Here is a 12,551-nt window from a genome sequence, read left to right on the forward strand (position 1 = left end):
TTTCCAGCTGATCAGCCCCCAGCCTGTAATGGTGCTTCCCAAGTGCAAGAGTTTGCATTTCCCCTTGCTGAATTTCACGAGACTCCTGCTCACCCATTACTTCAGCCTGTCAAGGTCCTTCTGAATGGCAGCACAACTACCTGATCTATCAACTACTCCTCCCAATTTTACATCACCTGCAGATTTGCTGAGGGTGTGCTCTGCCCTATCATTCAGATCATTATTGAAGACTTTAACCAGCACTGACCCCCTAGGGTAGACCACTAGTGACTGGGCTCCAGCTGGACTTTACTGTTTGAGCCTGGCAGTTCAGTCAATTTTCAATCCACCTCACTGGCCAGTCTGTACTTCATCAGTTTGTCAATGAGAAGGTCATGGGAGATAGTGTTAAAAGCCTTGCTGAAATCAAGACAAACCATATCCACTGCTCTCCTCACATCCACCAAGCTAGTCATGTCATTATAGAAGACTGTAAGGTTGGTCAGGCATAATTTTACCTTTCTAAATTCATGCCAACTACTCCCAGCCAACTTCTTGTTGGAAGAAGTTCATTTAATATTTGGAAATCCTAAACTTGAAAGCTAAAGGAGTGTGGAACCTCTAAGAATCCTACTCAAAACAAGTTTTCCAAAAATTTCAGGCCTCAGTTCTGGAGATGAGAGCCCATTCCCTGTCAAACCAGAACTTCCAAGGTTTCTCAGCCCTACCTGCTTGATACATGCTTGAAAAATTCAATTAGTTCTAGCAATGCATATAATACGCAATATTTGCCTACTGTAATAACTGGAAATTTCAAACTTGTTGCATTCCTGGGCGTCTAGAGAAGCAGCATGCAGAATACCACAGTGATATCTGAGCCCTGTTTAAGTTTTCTAGCTTGTCTACAGTGACAGAGCTGATCTTGGCATGGTCTAATTTACTCAAACCAGAAGCTAAGTCAATACTGGATCTTGTAACAACACATGAGCCACTAAAGCGAACAACTAAGCCAATCACTCACCATGCCCTAACAGGACATGGAGTTTGCTCTGTTTTTCTTAAATAGGAACCACACTCTTTTTTCTGGAAAGATATTTTTAATCCAAAGGGAAGTCCCTTTCTCTTCATCAGTTTGTAGGCTTTTATTCCTCAGTTCTCAACAAGGAGTCAAGCAAGAGTCCCCTGAATCAGTGCCTGTAAGTTTACAATAACCATCAGTGTGCACCTCATACCACATTTAGGAGTTCTTCCTTTCTACCTTCTTTTTAGATTGAGTCGATCTAGATAATGACTAAATCTAGTCTTTATGTTAAAGTCCTATGAAAGCACTGTTACCAGGACAGGAAAAGGTTAAAAACCAGTTCAGCAAAGTATAAATTAATGGAATACCTCAATGTCATATAATTGCTATATCCATTTAGGTAACAATTGTCTATGTAAAAGAGTGATGAGCCCTAAAGAGTTAATCTTTAATTTTCAGTCAACTGCTTAGATTAGAAAGATGGAACACATTCAGAATTGAACTGCAAATGAAAGAAAAAAAATGTTTATTCTTTATAAAGCCATTCAAAATTAATCTGTTTGACTCTATAATATACACAGCTTTGTATAAGGTTCTCTGTTCTAAGAGAAGTAAATAAAGGTAAATAATGCATAATGTAAGTATTCCAGTGAACAAGCTAAAACAACTTGCCTAAGCACATTTTTTTCATCATAAAACTTTTCTTAAAGACATTTAAAACTATAGCACACAAGATTCTTAATTAGACTCAGGAATATGCAAACTGACAGCCACAAGGACGAACACATACCCTTAATAATCGATTCAGCTGCATACAGATCCCGCTTGTAGGTCACCTAAAGGACAGACAAGCCTCATTAGATTTAACACAGCAGGAAGGAATGTAAAACCAATAAAACAATGCCCTGAAGGCAATGCTTTACATTTGAAATACCATAAACAAATGATATTGTCAATTTCTTAATTCTGATAAAATATCACTGGCAAGTCATGAGAACAGAAGTTGCAGAAATTACCAGAGACTCAAGATAAACCTTTTTTTAAATACTTAGATCTGCTTACAACTCATTTGAAACCTAAAACTATTTTTAACCCTTTTAAGAATCATGAAAACACGATATTGCATCTATTTTCACACATCCATTCTACTCTCTAATATTGTGAGTAGATTTGCTTTTTATAGGACTTGTGATCATAAAAATGACTGCCAGGAAGAAGCCTTATTTCTTTTACTAATATAGCTGTAATTTTTCAGTAGTGCAAGACTATTACTGCTAATGAGAGTCCAATTAATCAGTGGGAGTCAGTGAGAGTACAGTAGGCTTCGTATAAGCTTTCAGAGGATTAAAAAAACCATCAAGATCTTCTTGAAGACATTAATAAGGTAAGTTAGATGGACAGTAAGATGCTGAATATTTACTCTGTACTTGCAACAAACACCTTTCATACCCACCTTCGTACCCCCATGGTGGTTGATGGTCCCAGTATTAGACTTTGCAAATAAAAACCAGAAAACTAAAGACAGCATCTACTCAAGACATTAACAGTCTTTGCTAGCAATGTCTTCACAATGACATGCAGTGACAACAATCGATATAATAACTTCTAAATATTTGTCTTTGTTTTTACTGTAACTTCCTTTTATGTTAACTAAAATATTACTGGATTTTCTGCATTTGTTTCTCTAGAGTCTGAATAACTTTTTTCTTTCTTTTTGAAATGGACTGAATAGGATTCCAAAAGCTTTAGTGCTACAAAGTATATCTTACAGCAGAAAAATACCATTGTAGGTATTAGCATTTAGTCTCCAAGTAACTGATTATTGATTTTGACATAAGGATTCTTGTAACCATTTTCCTTTCCATCTCATAAATTAAGCTGTGTATTGTAGACAGAAACAGATGAATAATATTACTTTTCTCATTACTCATAACTTCTCCAAGGAATTATATTCTTTTAAACTTAAAAATTAACTTACTTCACTACATCTTGCCTGCAGGAGAAGCAGCCAGAGGATGAATCTAGCCTGAGAAATCTTAGGTGCCTTGAGTTTACATACTGTTGGGAAGAATCAGTATCTTGAATTTAAATTCAGGGATAAAGAATTATTGAGTAACCAATTTTGTTGTAAGGTTTCTTTCTAATTACCTGTTTCTAGAGGGCTTTTATATTGAACTTTCAGTAAACCTGTAACAGATTACCATCCAAAAACCTTTCAAGAAACAAGACTGTCTAAACTCTGTCAAAAGTGGTCTCATACACTCTAAGGCTCACAATCTCTTTGATATGAGAAAGTATTTTTAAATAGTCTGATTTTTAAAAGAAGTTACTTCATAAAGTAGGCCCAGTCTTCAAGAAAACAGCACACAAGAATAAAAAATTAAGAATGAACCTTTAAAATCACTTCTGAATTTCTGAGCCAGACATCAGCAAATACTTTTTAGGGTGGTTTCCTAGAGAATAAATCATCTGAGACCATATCACACTATCCACATATATTTCTTTCATAATCGTTGACCCTATAAACTAATCTCAGATACAAGCTCTATAAAAATAGTAAAGTTAACAGAAAGAAAAACCCTGCCAGCTACCACACGTGACCACCACTTACCAGTCAGAAAGGGACGGATTCTCTACACCTCTTTCAATATTGAACAAGATGCTAAATTCAACCAAAGTTTCTCTTAAGGTACAGATATTCATAATGTCTCTGGATTTCTTGTGTTGATTAGGAGCTGGTTTTGCAATTTAGATGAGACTTATTCAAAAGGCAGGCAACCATGACAGAGACACCCTTTGGTTTAATTCTAACTATTAATTGCTTTAGTATTAGTTTTAAACAACTTTTAAGGCTAGTCAACACAACAGTTTATTGTTCTCAGCAGCTATACTGTTTTACCTTTAGTTTCACTAAAGTGGATTTGCATTCTAGGCTCACCCAAGCCAGAAGCAATTCAGACCTAGCCGAATCAATCAGGAAGAATACTTTTAACTGACACTCTATACCAGAAAGTAAGATGGCACTCTCCACTACTGTAGCCCAGGTGAGGTGCAAAAATCACAGTGGAAAAAGAACAAGCAAGAAAAATGACACGCAGGAGTTCTCTCTCACTTTGCAGAAGAGAGATCTTTTACTTCATCCATTTCTGGGTCTTTTTATATCACATTACTAAGCTAAATCTCTACAGATTTATCAAATTACCATTTAATCTTCTTTTTCATGCTCTTCTCTGAACATTGTCTATTTATCAACAGTTGCACAGAACCTTAATCCAAATTTGATCATAGAATTCTAGATGTGATTGTAACCTAGAACATCTCTTTCCTAATTTCATATTCTATAACCATGGCTGTTGTTTCTAAATCCATGGCTGACATAAGGTATTTTGCCCACAGTGGAAACTTGATATGCTCTGATATATTCTGTTACATGATTTTATACTTTATTTAAGAGGATATTGGCAAAAAGGTCATTTGTTTCAAAGGTGTTAAGCACAAACTGAAAATGTGCTGTTGATAGTGTCACTCTGTTTCCTTTTTTGCCATCTTGATCCTAAATATCTTATAAATAATTATATAATAACTACATTTATAATAGAACTTATAAATATTTATAACACTGAAATAATTTCAACGTTCCTGCCTGGTTGTTGTCACTACAAAGAATATTTTAATTCTGTAATTTGTTACCAGAAAGTAAACAAACTGTCTCTTGCTTTATCTCCAAAGGTAAGTGACTTTGAAAGGTTACTTTTTCTAATTCGCTATAAGCAGACAGCGCTCAGGTAGAATAATTAGAGTTAATTCAAGAAAACACTATATCTGTGCACATAAGTAACTTTTTCCCACAGCTTTGAGTCATGTAATATTATATAGGCTCTGCACCTAATAAATAAACTGAATATTTACAAATATGAGATTTGCCCTTTAAAGATTCAAGGTCCACATATGATGAAACTGATTTGTAATACCTGGACTTTAGAAACTGTTCTCCACCTGTTAATTCAATGCAGTTTTTCTGTTACACATCCTCTGAAACCTCAACTGAACAATGATTATTTATTTCAGTTCTCGTTTATCTGGATGGAGTATCTTCATAGAATCATACAATGGTTTTGGTTGGAAGAGACCTTAAAGACCACCTAGTTCCAACCCCCCTGCCATGGGCAGGGACACCTTCCACTAGACGAGGTTGCTAAAGTCCCGTCCAACCTGGCCTTGAACACTGCCAGGGAGGGGGCAGCCATAACTTCGCTGGCCAACCTGTTCCAGTGTCTAACTGCCTTCACAGTGAAGAATTTCTTCCTTATATCTAATCTAAACCTACCCTCTTTTAGTTTAAAATCGTTACCCTAGTCCTATCCCTACACTCCCTGATAAAGAGTCCCTCCCAATCTTTCCTGTAGGCCCCCTTTAAGTACTGGAAGGTCGCTACAAGGTGTCCCCGGAGCCTTCTCTTCTCCAGGCTGAACAACCCCAACTCTCTCAGCCTGTCCTCATAAGGGAGGTGCTCCAGCTCCCCAGTCATCTTCATGGCCTACTCCGGACTTGCTCGAGCAGGTCCATGTCCTTCTTATGTTGGGAGTCCCAGAGCTGGACACAGTGCTCCAGGTGGGGTCTCGCAAGAGCGGAGCAGAGGGGCTGAATCACCTCCCTTGACCTGCTGGCCACACTTCTCTTGATGCAGCCCAGGACACAGTTGGATTTCTGGGCTGTAAGCACACATTGCTGGCTCATAGTCAGTCTTCCATCCACTAATATTCCCAAGTCCTTCTCTGCAAGGTTGCTCTCAATCCACTCATCACCCAGCCTGTATTTGTGCTTGAGATTGCCCCGACCCACGTGCAAGACCTTGCACTTAGCCTTGTTGAACTTCATGAGGTTCACACAGGCCCACCTCTCCAGCCTGTCCAGGTCCCTCTGGATGGCACATCCCTTCCCTCCAGCGTGTCGACTGCACCACACAGCTTGGTGTCATTGGCAAACTTGCTGAGGGTGCACTCAATCCCACTGCCCATGTCACCAACAAAGGTGTTAAACAGTGCTGGTTCCAGTACTGACCCCTGAAGAATGCCACTCGTCACTGCTCTCCACCTGAACATTGAGCCATTGACCACAACTCTTTGAGTGCGACCATCCAGTCAATTCCTTATTCACCAAGTGGTCCATCCGTCAAATCTGTGTCTCTCCAAGTTAGAGATAAGGACGTTGTGGGGAACAGTGCCAAAACTTTCGCACAAGTCCAAGTAGATGATTTCAATTGTTCTTTCCTTATCAACCAACACTGTAACCCTGTTGTAGAAGGCTACCAAATTTGTCAGGCATGATTTGCCCTTCATGAAGCCATGTTGGCTGTCACCAATCACCTCCTTATTTTCCATGTGCAGAAGCATAATTTCCAGGAGGATCTGCTCCATGATCTTGCCAGACAGAGGTGAGACCTACTGGCCTGTAGTTCCCTAGGTCTTCCTTTTTTCTCCTTTTAAAAATGGGGGTTATGTTTCCCCTTTTCCAATCAGCAGGAACTTCACTGGACTGCCACTACTTCTCAAATATGATGGATAGTGGCTTAGCCACCTCATTCAACAGTTCCCTTAGGACCTGTGAATGCATCTCATCAGGTCCTATGGACTTGCATACCTTCAGGTTCCTTAGATGGTCTCAAACCTGATCTTCTCCTACACTGGGTGATTGTTCATTCTCCCAGTCCCTGTCTTTGCCTTCTGTGACTTGGGCGGTGTGGCTAGAGCCCTGGCCAGTAAAGACTGAGGGAAAAAAGTCATTGAGTACCTCATCCTTCTCCATACGGGTAACCAGGTCTCCCATTTCCTTCCGGAGAGGGCCCACATTTTCCCTAGTCTTCCTTTTATCACCAACGTACCTATAGAAGCTTTTCTTGTTGTCCTTGATGTCTCTGGCCAGATTTAATTCTATCAGGGCTTTGGCTTTCCTAACCTGATCCCTGGCTGCTCAGACAGTTTCTTTGTATTCCTCCCAGGCTCTCTGTTCTTGCATCAACCCTAAGGGCCCCCACGAAGGCCAGGGCTTGTAAATGTGAGTCTGCTCCTATCTGTCTACAGAAGGCCTCATCCGCTTGGTCTTCCTGGTCCGGTGGCCCCCACTATAATGTCTCCTGTCCCTGCCTTCTCTTTAATCCTGACCCCTAAACTCTCAGTCAGACCCTTATCCATCCCCAGGCAAGAGCTCCATGCACTCCAGCTGGTTACTGACATAGAGGATGACTCTTCCTCTTCATCTCCCCTGCATGTCCTTCCCAAAGAGCCTGGTACCTTCCATTAAAACACTCCAGTCATAGGAGTCATCCCACCATGTGACTGTGATGCTAATAACATCACAGACCTGCAGGCATGTTCAGGTCTCAAGTTCCTCTTGTTTATTCCCCATGCTACGTGTATTTGCATAGAGGCATTGAAGTTGGGCCCCTGATGAAGCTGACTTACTGGCTGGAATTCCTTTGTGCTTCTCTTCAGGTGGTGATCTTTTTGCCTCTCGTTGAAAAAATAACAGTGGGGCCATTGGGAACACATCAGTTCTTGGCATATGAAATATAATTTATTATGGCATTGAAAAGCCCTACAGAAAAAACCAACATATTACAAATTACATTGTGACAGCTAAGGAAAGACACTTCTGCGTCTGAAAGGTGATCAGTAACAAACAGCAATAGCTCTTAGCCATTTTGTAAGCAAGCATTACTTGAGAAAATTGTCAGTCTTCTGCACTTCATCAAACTGCACAGCCTGACCATGAGTGTTCTCTTCTTTAATGGTACTGCTCCAAGTCACCTGCCAAACACCCTGGTACAGAGTGAACAATAACACGGTGCTATTCAAACAAGAGGGAGCTATCTTTCTCTGTAGCCTCTAATCTGATAGGAGTGTTTGCTGCAGAAACAATTTACTATTTTACAGACCTTGTCATTTTTAAGCCTTTGCCTTTGAATGTGTTCACAAGCCACAGAAGACACCAACAACTTTTAGCTACAATATAAGACAGGGAATAGAATGTGAAAAGGTATAGGTACTTAAATGACATGGCACCAGCACCTTTGTGTATACAATATAGCGATTTGCTGCTTTGCACCACCTGCAGCACTCCCACATAAATGAGTGCTGTTGCTACTGTCACACACTGCACAGTGCTGTCAACACTGAGACCCAGTGGTGGGCTGACCTTGGCTGGATGCTGGGTGCCCACCAAAGCCACTCTATCACTCTCCTCCTCAGCTGGACAGGGGAGAGAAAATAAAATAAAAGGCTCATGGGTTGAGATAAGGACAGGGAGAGATCACTCACCAGTTACTGTCATGGGTAAAACAGACTCAACACAGGGAAATTAATTTAATTTATTGCCAATCAGAACCAGAGTAGAGTAATGAGAAATAAAATCAAATCTTAAAACACCTTCCTCCCCACCCCTCCCTTCTTCCCAGGCTTCACTTTGCTCCCAATTTCTCTACCTCCTGCCCCCAAACGGCTCAGGGTGATGGGGAATGGGGGTTGCGGTCAGTTCATCACACGTCTCTGCTGCTCCTTCCTCCTCAGGGGAAAGACTCCTCACACTCTTCCCCTGCTCCAGCATGAGGTCTTTCCCATGGGAGACAGTCCTCCACAAATTTCTCCAACATGAGTCCTTCCCACAGGCTGTAGTTCTTCATGAACTGCTCCAATATGAGTCCTTCCCACGGGGTGCAGTCCTTCAGGAACAGGCTGCTCCAGCGTGGGTCCCCCACGGGGTCACAAGTCCTGCCAGCAAACCTGCCCCAGCGTGGGCTGCTCTCTCCATGGGGTCACAGGTCCTGCCAGGAGCCTGCTCCAGTGTGGGCTTCCCACAGGGTCACAGCCTCCTTTGGGCACATCCACCTGCTCTGGCATGGGGTCCTGGGGTCCTCCCCGGGCTGCAGGTGGAGATCTGCTCCACCGTTACCCTCCATGGGTGCAGGGCACAGCCTGCCTCACCAGGGTCTTCATCATGGGCTGCAGGGGAATCTCTGCTCTGGTGCCTGGAGCACCTCCTCCCCCTCCTTCTTCACTGACCTTGGTGTCTGCAGGGCTGCTGCTCTCACATATTCCCACTCCTCTCTCAGCTGTTGTTGTCCAAGGTTTTTTTACCCCCTTCTTAATTACGTTATCCCAGAGGCATTACTACCGTCGCTGATGGGTTGGCCTTGGCCAGCAGTGGGTCCATCTTGGAGCCGGCTGGCATTGGCTCTATCAGACGCAGTGGAAGCTTCTAGCAGTTTCTCACAGAAGCCACCCCTGTAGCACCCCGGCTGCCACAACCTTGACACTTAAATCCAATACAGGCTCTTTCACCTAGTCCACAGTATTTTCAGCTTTTCTATCTGAATTTTCAGCTTTTCTATCTGAATCTCCTTCTCCATTATATTCTCCAGTATGCCACCAGCTAAAAAAGTTCTCTGTCCAGTATCTGAGCACCTACGAGGAATTCACTTTTCACATGTTATCATTTTCCATGTGTTTAGAGGTTGCTAAAGTCCAGTGCTACTGCAGTGGGTCCCTCATGCCAGAAAATTAACAGCATCCGGATTTCATTTCACTGACAATGTTGGAGTGGCACTAACACTTCTCCTTTAAGTTCACTAACAATTCTCTTTTAAAACAGAGATGTGCACAAGCTCAAGTCTGAAGTGTAACTGGGGGCTGGTTACTAGTGCTGTTCCTCAGGGGCTGATACTGAGGACAATGTTGTCTAATATATTAATAACCTGGGAAAGGGGAAATACCCTTAGCAAACTAGTAAATGACAATAAATGGGGAAGTATTCAATATGCTCAAGTGTACAACACTCATTTAGAAGGATCCTGAAAGGCTGGAGAAAGAGGCTGACAGAAACCTTGTGAAATATAACCTTGTTCTGCATCTGGGACAGAATAACCCTGTGTATCAGTCCATACTGATGCCAAAATATAGAAAACAGCTTTGCAGTAGAGGACCTGCTGAGCATGAGTCAGCAGTGTGTAGCAGTGCAGAAAAGGAGTCCAACTGACTGGGCTGTATTAGTAAGGAAGAAGACTTCATTACAGGTGTGGTGGTTTAGTCCCTGCCGGGGTCTGAGACCACACGGCCGCTGCCCTTCCCCCACAAAGGGAGTGAAATACAAAGCCCCGGGCTGAGATAACGAGAGGTTTAATATAACAGTGCGACAGCAACACAACAAACAACAACAGTAACAGTAATAACAATGAACAGAGCAAGGTATATACCTATACAGCAGTGAGAACAGAGCGATGGCATAACACACGTGTTTACCAACCCGTATCGCCTCGGCGCCAGGATGTGACGTCAGCATGGTATCTGAATAACCCGGCTAGAGCTCCTCCCCCACTGCTGTTGGGAAACGTAACCCTATCCTGGCTAAACCAGGACAACAGGGCATACAGGGATTATTCCCCTGTATTCAGCACTTTTGAGAACACACCAGAGTACTGTTTCTACTTTTGGGTTCCCCAGTATAATGCAATGAGGAACAGGAGGAAGTCCAGCAGAGGGCTGCTAAGATGGTGTAAGAGAACTTGGCTTGTTCAGCCCAAAGAACAGAAGATGAAGGGTGGGGAAGGGTCATAATTAATGGCCATAGAGAAGAGTAAACTGGACTTTTCTTGCAGATCTTTCTGTTGGCCTTTCATCTTTTCCCAGTGTAAGAGGCAGCAATGGAAATGCTGACCAAATACTACGAAAAAAGTCTCCTCCATATGGGGGGATATGCATTGGAATTGTTTTCCCCAGAGAGTCTGTGAAATCTCCATTCTTGGAGATATTCAAAACTCAATTGGACAAGGCCCTGCACAGCATAACCTAACTAACCTGGTCCCACTTTCAGCAAGGTGTTGGACCAGATGACATCTAGATATTTCCTTCGGTCTTAATTATTCTATCATTCTTGGTCAAAAGACTGCATTGCATCTGCTGGGTATCAGTAGTATCTACAGATAGTAAAGAACTAAATAAACATTATAAAGAACTAAACTAACATTACGGGTGTATTTTTTATCCTTCATATAAGTACCATACTTTGCAATGAGAACAATGAAACCATCCAAAAAGTGATATAATGCAAATATTCATGACATAATCTGTCCCTGAGAAGACTGATTAGGAAAACAGACAATATACTGTTTCAGAAAGTCTATGTCCCCAGAAAGATATTGAAACAAGTTGCTGTATGCAACCAATGCATAAGTAAATTTTGCTTCTAAATTGCACAGGAAATTTGCACTGCAGACTCAGGAAATTACCTTTCTGTGTAAGATTTATTGTCATCTTATTAGAAATCATGCCCCATTGGAGGAAATTTACTGTCAAAGACAGATGGAGTGGTTTGAGCTGCTTCCAGATCCTTCAATGTGGTAATGAATAAATTTTTAAAAAAAAGGAAACATTTAAAAATTGCATGACACAACAGCTACTGGGAAAGAATAATGTCCCACCACCCGAATCAATGAAAATGGATACTTATAAGCAGCAGAGACGTATCGTTTGGCACCTGTATACACACTTGCTTTATCAGCCATCAGGAACCTACAGATTATTAGATGAGGTAAATGATGCTTAAAATATTTAAAAGATTGTTTGATGAGGTCTTAAACATTACAGTGTTACTGAATGTAAAGAACTGCTCTAAAAATCAAACTATTGTTAGCCAGGTATTTGGCAACAGAGAAAAAGTGCTGTCCTCATGGGAAACGTGGAGGAAAATAGACAAAAGATAAATATCAGGAGAAAGCTCATTTTATAAAAGAATGTTCTTATCTTTAGAGATTAGGGATTTATAGTTGTCCTGGTTTAGCCAGGGTAGGGTTAAGTTTCCCCAGCAGTAGGGGGGGAGCTCTAGTCGGGTTATTCAGATACCATGCGGACGTCACATCCTGGCGCCAAAGCGGGACAGTCAGTTACCGTGTGTACTGTGGGATTTTCTCTGTTCTCACTGCTGTATTGGTAGATATTTTGCTCTGTTCATTGTTATTATTGTTATTCTTATTGTTATTGTTGTTTGTTTTGTTGCTGTTGCACTGTTGTATTAAACCTTTCCTTATCTCAGCCTGGGGCTTTGTATTTCACTCCCTTTGTGGGGGAGAGGCAGCGGCCGTGTGGTCTCAGACCCCGGCAGGGACTAAACCACCACAATGGTTTTACAGATTCTCAGGTTATTCAAGTACCTAGTTGGTTTTCCTACTTCCAGATAAATACTGTCTTCATTGATTATCTCTGGTAACATCTGCCGAAGTCTGTATACAACGAGCTCTAAAAAAAAGCTCATGATAATCCAGAAACAATTCTGAAATTTGGAAGAGAAAAGCCTAACTTTTACAACTGAAAACATATCTGAATTTTTATGGTAATGTGCAAATTTTATTAATTTTAAAAGATACATAAAAAACAGAGACTATTATTGGCTTTACCTTCCAGAGGTCAGCTGTTCCTTCAACAAGTTTGGCATTTGTTTTACAGTATTTCAGAGCCAGATGCAAACATTCAGTTCCGTAATCCAGATCATAGTCTGTACACTG

The 12,551-nt window shown here is 41.4% G+C and overlaps 1 protein-coding gene across 6 annotated transcripts in view; it reads right to left on the reverse strand.

Moving 5' to 3' along the window:
- The window catches only part of CRPPA (CDP-L-ribitol pyrophosphorylase A), a 146,390-nt gene that overhangs the window by 90,413 nt on the left and 43,426 nt on the right, over positions 1-12,551 (reverse strand). For 5 of the 6 annotated variants that reach the window (XR_012624768.1, XM_074836706.1, XM_074836696.1 and 2 more), the window contains exons 4-5: positions 12,444-12,548; positions 1,791-1,836 (exon numbers count right to left, since the gene is read on the reverse strand). Coding sequence is in view for 5 of the 6 variants with exons in the window: in XM_074836706.1 (XP_074692807.1) it covers positions 1,791-1,836; positions 12,444-12,548 (151 nt within the window). In the remaining variant the exon portion in view is untranslated. The remainder of the gene's footprint in view (positions 1-1,790; positions 1,837-12,443; positions 12,549-12,551) is intronic. The other variant, XM_074836727.1, reaches the window with a different exon arrangement.

The sequence above is a fragment of the Strix aluco genome, chromosome 1 (assembly GCF_031877795.1).
Source record: "Strix aluco isolate bStrAlu1 chromosome 1, bStrAlu1.hap1, whole genome shotgun sequence".
Taxonomy (NCBI): Eukaryota; Metazoa; Chordata; class Aves; order Strigiformes; family Strigidae; genus Strix; species Strix aluco.